The 12,420-nt window shown below is 41.7% G+C and overlaps 1 protein-coding gene across 1 annotated transcript; it reads right to left on the bottom strand.

The window, feature by feature from the left end:
- Positions 1 to 9,309: 9,309 nt before the first annotated feature.
- Positions 9,310 to 12,163, bottom strand: LOC150084373 (cuticle protein 14-like). Its single transcript, XM_090375190.1, has 3 exons — positions 12,038 to 12,163; positions 10,387 to 10,488; positions 9,310 to 10,047 (listed from the first exon to the last, which is right to left on the bottom strand). Exons 1-3 carry the CDS (start codon positions 12,044 to 12,046, stop codon positions 9,667 to 9,669), a joined length of 492 nt encoding a protein of 163 aa, XP_090231316.1. The 5' UTR covers positions 12,047 to 12,163; the 3' UTR covers positions 9,310 to 9,666.
- Positions 12,164 to 12,420: the final 257 nt, after the last annotated feature.

Below are 12,420 nucleotides of genomic sequence, written 5' to 3'. Positions count from 1 at the left end.
ACACCACTTTGGCCCCTGCTTCGACGAGACGGGTGGTCCCGGACCGGCTCGACTGGGATCAATCGGCGGGTGGTATTATACTGCTAGGGTCAACTGCGTTCCAATAAGTCTCCCTCCCTATGGTCCTGGGTCGGATAAAGACTTATTGGTAACGTGGGTATGGTGTTCTAAGCGAACTCGGCGTCCCATTCGTGTACGCAGTACCTGCTAGTTCACGAGTGGGCGCCCCCTCGTAGGGCTCCGTGGTGGGTGAGGTACTTAGGCATCAGACACTTTTTCTTTACTCTTATGAGTAATTTAAATTCTATTTCTTCTGGGGCCCCAACAAGGCCCCTACCTAACCGAGACGAAACCACAGAAAATACTTGTGCAAAAAGAGCCAGAACTGAGGATACACCACCATCTGTCACACCGCTTTTCCTCATTCTCCATTCCACCGGAGAGCAGGCACTCGGGAAAATGTCACCCTTTTTCATCCAGAAAGGATTAGAAGGGTTGACAGGATCCCCAAAATCTGTCAAAAGGCTACGTTCTGGAGACATTTTAGTTGAGGCTGCAAGCCAAAAACATGCACAGCAACTACTGAAAGCCACATCTTTAGGGGGATTACCGATCATCGTTACTCCCCATAAAACCTTGAATTTCTCACGCGGTGTCATATCAGAGTGGGATCTTCTTCATGTTTCTGAAGAAGAGATCTGCTCTGAACTTAAAGAGCAAGGAGTGACGGCTGTCAAAAGAATATCGATGCGGAAGGATGGGAATCTCGTCCCTACCCGAGTTCTCATCGTAACGTTTAACACCCCACGGCCTCCAAGTTCCATAAAAGCAGGCTATTTAAACTGCCCAGTGAGGGTTTATATCCCCAACCCACTGAGGTGCTTTAAATGCCAAAAGTATGGCCACTCTCAAACAGCTTGTCGTGGCAACCCCGCCTGTGCTCGCTGTGGTGCTAAAGACCATGAGAGCAAGGAATGTTTAGCTTCTAAGCCAAGTTGTACAAACTGCCAAGGGGAACACCCTGCATACTCTCGAGCATGCCAGCGGTGGAAAGAGGAGAAGGAAATTCAGAAACTAAAAACAGAGCTAAACATCTCCTATCAGGAGGCCAGAAGACGCATCCAACCTATAAATAGCGCCAAGCCCTCATATGCCCAGAAAGCTTCTGGGAAAAGTACCATTGGTACTCAGACTGATATGAGTATTCCACCAAGGGAGTCTTTTACCCCCATTGCGCGCTATTTATTAAGTTCCGAAAAGCCCACCCAAAAATCACAGTCAGCCGCCACTGCTATATCCGTACCTCCTAGTGCTCCACCACTTCCAAAACAGAGTACTAAAGAAACCAAGAAGAAAGGGGAGCAGACATCTACAATTCAAGAGACAATGGATGTCGAAAATAAGGAGGTACAGGACGACCCTGTCCTGGAACTCTTTGCGAAAGACGAAGAAGAAATGGATACAGGCCAACGTCCAGTCTTTCCAAAGAGAGATAAACCCAGGACTGAGAAAATGAAGCCCTCAGCCCTTCGGAAGCCACCAGACGGACCCAGTAAATCAAAATAATGGGTACATTTAAATTTCTCCAATGGAATTGCCGTGGATTTCGTAGAAATAGAGATGACATCAAGGCTCTCCTGAGTAAGCATGAACCAACTTGCTTTTGCTTACAGGAGACATATTTAACGGCAAATGAAGATCCTTACTTACGTAACTGCTCAGTTATTCGCAGAGACAGAGCTGGGGATGGACCTGCCCACGGAGGAGTTTCTATCCTTGTGGGTAACCACACCCCCTTTCAAGCTGTGATTCTTACCACTAATCTAGAGGCTGTAGCAGTTCGTCTTACAGTAGAGTTCCTACTAACTGTTTGCTCCATTTATTTGCCACCTGGGAACGACACCGCCCAGGCAGACCTTGATGATCTCATTAAGCAACTGCCACCCCCTTTCCTATTATTAGGGGATTTTAATGGACATAATCCGCTGTGGGGTAGTTCTGACATCAACAGAAGGGGTCGGATTATCGAGCGATTGCTTGAAAACAATGATCTGGCCCTTCTAAATGTGGGATCTAACACCTTTTTCCACACGGCTACCCGTACATTTACTACTATTGATCTTTCCATCTGCTCCTCTTCCCTCCTGCCTCTGAGTACATGGGAGGTTGAAGATAACCTTTATGGTAGTGATCACTTCCCCGTGTTATCCACCATTTCAAATGGGAGACAATGTCACCAGTCGAGGATACCACGTTGGAAGATCGATCATGCCGACTGGAATGCCTTTCGTCATCTGGCAACGTTTAATACCACCATAGTCAGCCAGGAGTCAATTAATGAGGCAGTTAAAAACGTCACAGAAAGTATAGCCCAGGCAGCAGCAGTTGCAATTCCCAGGACATCGTCCCGTTTTCCACGTTTTCCAAAACCATGGTGGAATGGAGAATGCACAGCGGCTAGGAAGGCTCAAAATAAAGCATGGGGATTTTTCCGCCGTTACCCCACCACAGATAATTTAATAGCCTTTAAACGTGCACGTGCCAAAGCACGGTACATTAGACGTCAGAGCCAAAAGGAATCTTGGATCAAATTTACATCTTCCCTTACAAGGGCCGCCAATCCCAAAGCCATCTGGGACAAAGTTCGGAAAATGAAGGGCAAATACAACTCACACCCTTCAACGATCCTGGAACATAATGGATGTACAATTGCAGATCTAACTGCAATTGCAAATACTCTAGGGGAGACATTTGCTAAAGTGTCTTCAGAAACAGCTTACCCCCCAGAGTTCCTCGCACACAAGCAGAGAGCAGAAAAACATCACCTAAAGCTGTCCTCTAACAATCGCGAGGAATACAATCAGCCCTTTACACAGTGGGAGCTGAAAGCAGCACTCTTACTCTCCAAGGCGAGTGCTGTTGGGCCAGACGACATCCATTATGAGATGATTAAACATCTTTCATCGGAATCCATGGATCGTTTGCTCTGTCTCTATAATAGAATCTATATTGAAGAGACATTTCCGGACTCGTGGCATGTGGCAACTATCCTCCCCTTTCCGAAACCAGGAAAGGATCCAAAAACACCAAACAATTACCGTCCTATTGCTCTGACGAGCTGCTTGTGCAAGATCCTGGAAAGAATGGTCAATGCTCGTCTCTTGTGGTATTTAGAAGCTAATGACCTCCTTTCCAGGATACAGTGTGGCTTCCGAAGGAATCGGTCAACACTTGACCATTTAATCCGCTTGGAAACATCTATACGTGATGCTTTCCTAAAACGTGAGCACCAGGTGTCAGTTTTCTTTGATATGGAAAAAGCGTATGACACGGCTTGGAGATATGGAATTTTAAAAGATATATATAACTTTGGTCTTAGAGGACACATTGCCCTCTTTATCAAAAACTTCCTTACAGACCGGTCTTTCCAAGTTCGTGTGGGATCCACCCTCTCCCGACCATTCTGCCAAGAAGAGGGAGTTCCACAGGGATCAGTTTTAAGCGTTACGCTTTTTGCAATCAAAGTTAACTCTATAACCGAACAACTTCCTCCTACCGTAAACAGTGCCCTCTTTGTAGATGACTTTAGCATCTTTTTGCAGTCATGCAATATGAGGGTCATCGAAAGACAATTGCAGCATGCCATAGACCACGTCAACTCTTGGGCAGTGACTAATGGTTTTAGGTTCTCGCCACAGAAGACCGTTTGCGTACACTTTTGTCGCAAACGGAACCTTCACCCTGAACCAGAACTTAAACTCGGACAAGACATCATTCCAGTAGCACCTGAGACAAAATTCTTGGGGCTCATTTTCGACAAGAAGTTGACATTTTTACCTTACATTCGTCAACTTCGGACAAGGTGCACAAGAGGGCTGAATCTCCTACGCTCTATTTCCTCCAATAAATGGGGAGCAGACCGCTCCACTTTGCTCAGCCTCTATCGTGCACTTGTCCGATCTAAACTAGACTATGGGTCCCAAGTGTACACATCGGCTAGAAACAGCGTACTTAGATGGCTGGACCCAGTCCACCACCAAGCCATCCGAATTGCTACTGGAGCATTTAGAACATCCCCTGTCCAGAGTTTATATGTTGAAGCATCTGAACCACCACTGTCATTGCGACAAAAGCAATTGTCTTTAAAATATACTGTTAAATTAAAATCCCTGCCAGACAACCCTACGTGGACGTCCGTTTTCAAGCCACAATGGGAAAACTTATATAACACTCGTCAGACTGCCAATCGGCCTTTTGGTATCCGTGTCCAAGATCTGCTCAGAGAGCTCGACATCACGGTAGACAATGTTGCCCAGTCACCAAGGCAATCACTTCCACCCTGGCATGCTCGCATTCCATCATGCGACTTCTCCCTTAAAAATTGGGGAAAGTCCACAACTCCATCTTCTGTCTACCACCAACTCTACGCTGCCCACCGGACCGAATATTCCGACTTCTTGCCTATCTTCACTGATGGCTCGAAGTCGGAGTTGTCTGTTGGATGTGCTGCTATCTTTCCAGGTCTTTCTATATCTGGAAAGATTCCCCAACAATGCAGCATATATACAGCTGAGTTGTATGCTATAGAGTTAGCCTTGGACCACATTAAAACCCATAGGTACCAAAAGTGTATGGTGTACACTGATTCTCTAAGTTCACTGCAGGCTTTATCGGGTAGGAGGTATAATCCTCATCCATTTGTGACCCGGATTCAGCAGACGTTGCATTCCTTGTTTGAGTGTTCATTTGACATTCGTTTCTGCTGGATTCCAAGCCACATTGGGATAGTGGGAAATGAACTGGCAGATGCTGCGGCCAGGTCACCCGAACCCCAAAACAGTTATTGCCTGTTAGTCCCCTATACAGACTACAGGCAGTTAATACACGATAAATTACTGTCCCAATGGCAACAATCTTGGCATGAGCAAGTCACAAACAAGCTCTATCAGATAAAGCCTGTAATCGGACATTGGCAGTCTAGTCTGCGCAGGAATCGCAGAGAGGAAGTTGTATTAGCTCGGCTCCGCATAGGACACAGTCATCTTACACATGCTTTTTTGCTGAGGGCAGATGACTGTCCTATGTGTGAGAATTGTGACACCTATTTAAGTATACGCCACATTTTAACCGAGTGTCCACGTTTTAGACACGAACGTGATTTTTATTTTACCGCTTTTAGTCCTCTGGCTGAGCCTTATACACTCAGTCAGATTTTATCCGACAATGACAATGTGTCTGCTGTTTTTAACTTTTTAAAATCAGTAAACCTTTTTAATCGAATTTAAAATTCATTTGGCATTCCTTTGCTCATATGTTTTGTACTTTTACTCCTTTTATATCTCGACATGGTGGCCTAACTACTTAGGTCACTGAATATCTTCACTTTTTATATATGACCGGTATTTGGCGCATTATAGCCTCAGTTGCTGATGCGCCAATAAACACCAAACCAAACCAAACCAAAGCTTCAATTGTACAAAAGTAACACTCCATAACAGGCTCGGGTGCCAAGCGTTCTGTGACCAAGTGATTTCTGTGCGTTCCAAAAAGCGTTGTATCCAAAGAGCCTTTGAACAAATTATATTTCGTTCCAACTACCGTTTTCTTTATTTATAAATTACTGCAGCATTTTCGCACTACAAGAAGTAGGAAAATGCCCAGAAAGGAAAGCCACCTTTCTGTTTCTATTTCTAACAGTACTAACCAAATAACTCAACCGCTTGGTCACCTAGTGGCACAACTCCTGCCTCCCCGTGGCGGGGCCGGAAACCTGGAAGGTAAAGCAAACCCCCAGTGCCAAAAGGAGCAAAACACGAAATATGACAACTTTCCCCCAATTAAAACTGCAAATTCGAATAATACGGATTTGCATCAACCTGATATTGACTCCACCAATTCAAAGAGGCTGAAGACGGGTATTCCTCAAATTGAACTCCCAAGTTTTCTGATTCTTCGTTCACTGACAAACCAGCCCTTAGGCAATATATCGTCATCTTCTGTCTACCACCAACTCTACGCTGCCCACCGGGCCGAATATTCCGACTTCTTGCCTGTCTTCATTGATGGCTCGAAGTCGGAGTTGTCTGTTGGATCTGCTGCTATCTTTCCAGGTCGTTCATTATCTGGAAAGATTCCCCAAGAATGCAGCATATATACAGCTGAGTTGTATGCTATAGAGTTAGCCTTGGACCACATTAAAACCAATAGGTATCAAAGGTGTATGGTGTACACTGACTCTCTAAGTACACTGCAGGCTTTATCGGGTATGAGGTATAATCCTCATCCATTTGTGACTGGGATTCAGCAGACGCTACATTCTCTGTCCGAGTGTTCTTTCGACATTCGGTTCTGCTGGATTCCAAGCCACATTAGGATCGTGGGAAATGAACTGGCAGATGCTGCGGCTAGGTCATCAGAACCCCATAACACTTATTGCTTGTTAGTCCCCTATACAGACTACAGGCAGCTAATACACTGTAAATTACTGTCCCAATGGCAACAATCTTGGCATGAGCAAGTCACAAGTCACAGATAAAGCCTGTAATCCGACATTGGCAGTCTAGTCTGCGCAGGAATCGCAAAGAGGAAGTTGTTTTAGCTCGTCTCCTCATAGGATACAGTCATCTTACACATGCATTTCTGCTGAGGGCAGTTGACTGTCCTATGTGTGAGAACCGTGACATCTATTTAAGTATACGTCACATTTTAACCGAGTGTCCACGTTTTAGACAAGAACGTGATTTTTATTTTACCGCTTTTAGTCATCTGGCTGAGCCTTATACACTCAGTCAGATTTTATCCGACAATGACAATGTGTCTGCTGTTTTTAGCTATTTAAAATCAATAAACCTTTTTACTCGTATTTAAAATTTACCTTTCATTGTTATTTCTTTGTTGATATATTTTTTACTTTTATACCTTTTATATCTATGTTATATCTCGACATGGTGGCCTAACTAATTAGGTCACAGAATGTTTTAACTTTTTATATATGACCTGTATTTGGCGCATTATAGCCTTCGTTGCTGATGCACCAATAAAACCCAAATGAAATCAAATCAAATCTAGTCTGCGCAGGAATCGTTTTGAATAACGGTGTATATGCACTTTTCGACGAAGTAACTTTTTTACAAGTTACCAGTCATATCTTTTTATATTTTAATCTTTTCCTGGCGAACTATAACCTTGTTGTTTTTGAGCCACAAAAATCAAAATCACCTATACAGAACCATAATTAGATCACGACTGGAATACGGGGCGCCTGTTTTCGATTCTGCTAGGGAGAGTGTTTTATCTCGCCTGAACCCTATTCAACATTCAGCTCTTAGAGCAGCATTAGGTGCGTTCAGAACATCTCCAGTGCAAAGTCTGTATATTGAAGCCAATGAACCTCCTCTAAATATCAGAAGAAAGATGTTTCTGTTGAACTATGCAATCAAGATCCAAAGCCAGGTGACCCATCCTAATTGGTCAATACTTTATGATCCTCTGTATATGACCGAATTGCAGATGATGCTGCCAAAAATCCATCCAGCTCAGCCCCAACAAATTCCCTAGTGCCGGTCACAGATTATAAAATGAATATACAAAGAATATGTAAAGATCAATGGACTCTTCAGTGGCAAACGCAATTCCATAATAAACTACTCCAAATAAAACCCTTACCAAAATTATGGGCTTCTAGCTCCATAGCAAACAGACAGAATCGGCCATACTCATTTAACCCATCTGTTTCTTTTGTCAGGAAATGATCTTCCCCAGTGTAGTCATTGTCATACACCACTCACAGTCAAACACATACTTCTGGACTGTACTCTATATAATAATGCTGGACTAATGTCTTTCAGTTCTCTGTCAAATTTAAAGGAACCTTTGTCACTTAGCCATATTATAGGCGAAAATTCAAATCTTGCAGAATTCTTCTCCTTCCTAAAACGAATAGGATTGTATAACCGTTTTTAACTGCTTCTAAATCAACAAACGCAGGCAGTATGCACCACTTCCATAAGTGCAATAAGTAGCTATTGTACTTAAAACCCCAACTACAACAATAATCTTGACTTGTTAGTCCCCTATACAGACTACAGGCAACTGATCCCTAGTAACTTACAATCTCAGTAGAAGATTCGTGGCATCGCCTGGTTAGTATAAACAAACTATATCGAATTAAGCCTGTGATCCATCCTTGGCGGTCCAGCTTATGCAGGGATCGCAAAGAGGAAGTTGTTCTTGCTCGGCTCCGCATAGGACACTGTCATGTGACACACTCCTTTTTGCTGATGGCTGATGACCCTCCTATGTGCGAGCAATGCGACACCGTTTTATCCGTTCAACACATTTTATGTGATTGTACCAGTTTTAGAAATGTTCGTTTTACTGCTTTTACCCATCAGACTGAGTTGTATACACTCAGTCAGATTTTAAATGACAATGAGTCAGCAGTTTTTAAATTTGATTAAATTTGCTTTTATCATTGCACTGATTTTATTTATTCATATGTCTGTATATATATGAACCTTTCGACGAAGTAACCTTCTTAAAAGTAACCAGTCTTTATCTGCTTTGAATTTTAATCTTTCCATGGCGCACTATAACCTTGCTGTTTTTGAGCCACAAAAAATCAAAATCAAATCAAGCTGTAGCTTTCAGAGGACGGAAAAATTAACAAATCTTTTTATCTTTGGGAGAGATGGAAACTTACACCGAGCCCTTTCCATTTTAGAGAGGTCACATTTCCTCGTTTGCATCGAGGTCTTTAAAAGTCTTGACACGATCGTGAATTGACAGCATAAGAGAAGCTATGGTAGGCAATCGTAGAGAGGAAACTTTAAGTTATTATTCAAGCTCCTAATCATAGCTTAGGCAACGTGTGAATTTAGATTATAGGTGAACAGTGCGGGCCTTCTTTATAAGCTTTTTGCAAGCCAGATTTTAAAAAGAAAGAACGAAAAATGTATTCTGACGTGATTTGGCTGTCTCATACAAAACCTCTCCTCTTTCATCTTCACAGTTGAAGCAGTGCATTATCGAGGCAACTCGTTGTGAAGGACCTAGATCGTATCAGAAAAAGCTTCTTTTAAGTTTTTAAGGGAGCATAATATTACTGGAACATGTTTTGTCTAGTATTGTAAGTATTAAAAGGTAAATTGATCTTTAAAACTACAATTGAGTACATTATCTTGCTTTTTAAAATCTGTAAGCGACTTTTAAACAGGCTACAAACACCTCAACAGTTTATCTTTTCTCTAGAGCTAAATTGTGTGTGCATAAGTATTGAAACGTTTTAAAACAGGAGACAAAACTCAGATATTTATATATATCAACCTTTATTAATACTTCATGGGCAGTACAACATACGGCGGAATTATATGTAAATATGTGTGTAATGCATATTCAGTAACTTAACACAAGCCGATCTCTTTCATACACTCACATAAACGTACACACAGACCAAATAACGCGGATAACAGACAAAGTACATACAATGAAAAGAAGCAATGCTTAGAGATACAAAGCACAGCGAAGCTTTTGGTAATTTAGCCACATTTCAAGCACCACCTGACTATTCAACTGAATAATGCCCTGTTTTGTGTGTGTTGAGCGAAGCCCAGAGGTCCATGGCACAGCGGAAATAAATCAATGGACGGAAGCTAGTGAGTATTGGATCTAGTATAATCTGCCGTGAGGTCCACCGTAGAAGCCGCGTCCGTACGGATGTCCGTAACCGCCAGCGTATAATCCATGAGGTCCATAATTGTGGGCGAGAGTGGAAGCTGGGGGTTGAGCAGAGCTCAAGGAGACGTCAGCAGGACTTTGGTTCTCGGTTCCAGGTTCGTTGGTCTGGACGTCTGCGTGGAATCCAGTATCATCTGCAACGTATTGTACCACCCTCTGGCGGCCATCGGCGTCATTCAGACTGTAGGCACCAACAACTCGTCCGGAACCATCACCTGATTCTTGGCGAGCGCTGGCTCCACCAATGGCCGGAGCTTCGTAGGTGAAGGCGAAAGGTTTTGGTACTTCGTCATAATAAGGATGGAGGCCACCCTGAAATAAATCGAAATAATAATGAATAAGCTGGATTAAAAATGAATGCATTTCAATTAAAAAAATTAAATTAAAAATCAAAATAAAAAGGAATTAAATTTACAATCGAATTTAAAAATGAAAGATAAAAATAAATAAATAATAAATTTAAAGTAAAAAAAAAAGACAAATGAAGGAATATAAATAAAGCTTTGAAGCCAAAACTCGTTCAGAGAATAAATATTCCCTAAAAGCACAGATTGTTTCATTCTTCAGTGATGGAATAAAATTGCACCTAATGGTACTTTTTAAATGATTGCCAAGAAGTAATTTTTATAAAAGAATGAATTTTTTTCTTACTCTATAGTATCCAGCATAGCGACCATTGTAAAGGCCAGGATGGCCTCCATAGTAAGGATGCTGAGCTAGAACAGCAGTAAGGCAGAAGAGAACAACGATTGCCTGAAAAAGAAATGCATTTATATGAAGAAATATATTAATGACTTACAATTAAATTTGTACCATGTATTGCTGACTCGATTCTAATTAAAATTACACCTTAAAATGCAGAACCTGTCTGAAAGGGACAGCGAGAAAAAGCGAGCTCGTTCATCGATGTGATCCCATTATTTCTGTTGAAGAATGAGAGTGCTGACTTTTACTTAGATCGCAAGGAATCACTCTTCGACATGAACCAGTTCTGTCTCTTTTCGCAGCTAAAGAAATGTAACGCGTTGCCTGCACGACTCTGTGAACGACTAACTGGGTCGTTCGTGAGTCCGAGAGGGACAATTTGTCATTTTGGGGAAAAAAGACACTGTTACTCTTTAAGTTTCTAAATACGTATCCCGCGGAGTTTTATACCAGATGCTTCCTTATTATTTACTCTATTTACCTAGTTGTCCAGAAAGGGCTATGCATCTAGAAAAGCAATAATTCTAAAGGCACTTTCACTAAAGTTTGAAAAGAAAGCATTAGGCTAACACCACTGATTTGTTCCAGTTGACATTCCCTTTCAATGACAAAACGCTTGAGCATTTTAAGAACTCTGACTCTCGAATTCGTTTGTAATTTGTTCATTAGAAAGAAGAGTGCATCTCTATGACAATTTCAGGTGTTCTAGCACATGTCTTAGTAAACCAGATGGAAATCCTTTTGAAAATTTCTTCTTTCTTTATGCCCAGTATGCAGTGTCCTTTTCTGGACGAATTTCCCGTACACAATGCAGTAGGTTTTCATCCCGATACTCCGGATTTCATCCTGGCAATGGATAAACCGGCCTCAATCGACTTAGACTTAATAGACATTTCTCGTTTTGATAATTCCGATGGTCTTCTACATCTGACTAGCTACAGAGATTATTATAAAACACGGATTAATGAAAAATGGGATTAAATAATGATATTAAAAACATTTAGGAAATTTTCCTTACTAAAGTAATCGTTAAAAATTGTATTGATTTCGTTCTTTTAGCTTTAGAAAATTTGTGAAAACGTTTTTGAATTATTTAAAAGTTAGTTCTTTTTGGAATTGGCTTAATGGAAGTCGCTTACAGAGAGTAGGAGAGCACGCAATACAGGAGAGAATGTAATTCATAATAATTATGAGAGTTAGCTTATAAAAGGTGAGAAATATATTGCATTAAATTAAAATATTAATATTATAGGCATCTGTAGATCGTTTCATATCGCATTGGAGAACAATAAACGTTTATAGGGGACGTTAACGGTGCACGAGCTAAATTATGCGTTTTAGAAACCTTCGTAAACCGGATGCGACACGAGGAGACGCATTAACTGTAATTGCATCTCTGTGCGTATCGCCTTTCAGATAATTACAGAGAGGTACAACATTAAATAAGTTAAGCTACTAATGAGACAGAAAGTCAAGAAGCTGATAGAATATTAGCCACCGAATAGGCTGTACTGTGACTCTACTCTTTTACCACTATAACACAAGTTTCCTTATAAACTAAGAAAGTAATTCTAAGAGAAGGTAATAGAGAACATACCCGGATCATGGTGGAGCTGTTTGTTGGTCCTGAGAATCACTCGTGGTCACTTTGTGAGTTCCTCCAACTTTTATACCTCCGTCCAGCCTATTCATGACGTCACATCTTGATCGAATACCAAAAGAAACAGAAATTGTGACCCTGAAGTGATAAGGCGACCTGACAGAGCCACTCACGTGTCCCTGCATGCTCCTACATTGTTACCGATTGACCAAAATAATAATAAAAACGCTACTATAGAAGGGGGTGAACTCTTTTAAGTGTCAAGACTCGGTAGTTCATTTTCGCTGTTCCCCCTCCATCATCCCCCGTTCCTCACTTTACTCTGTAAAGATGGGCGTGTTTATTAGACTACTCCTATCGCTATCTTCTATCCCGTGCTT

This window comes from Mastigoproctus giganteus, chromosome 6 (genome assembly GCF_048544385.1).
Source record: "Mastigoproctus giganteus isolate SK-2022 chromosome 6, ASM4854438v1, whole genome shotgun sequence".
Classification (NCBI taxonomy): domain Eukaryota; kingdom Metazoa; phylum Arthropoda; class Arachnida; order Uropygi; family Thelyphonidae; genus Mastigoproctus; species Mastigoproctus giganteus.
Note: the sequence above shows the minus strand (reverse complement) of the source record. Positions and strands in the feature narration are given on the sequence as shown.

Coding starts and splice junctions, on each gene's coding strand:
- LOC150084373 (XM_090375190.1), bottom strand. Junction 10,048..10,386: donor GCTATGCTGGATACTATAGA/GTAAGAAAAAAA, acceptor GATTTATTTCAG/GGTGGCCTCCATCCTTATTA.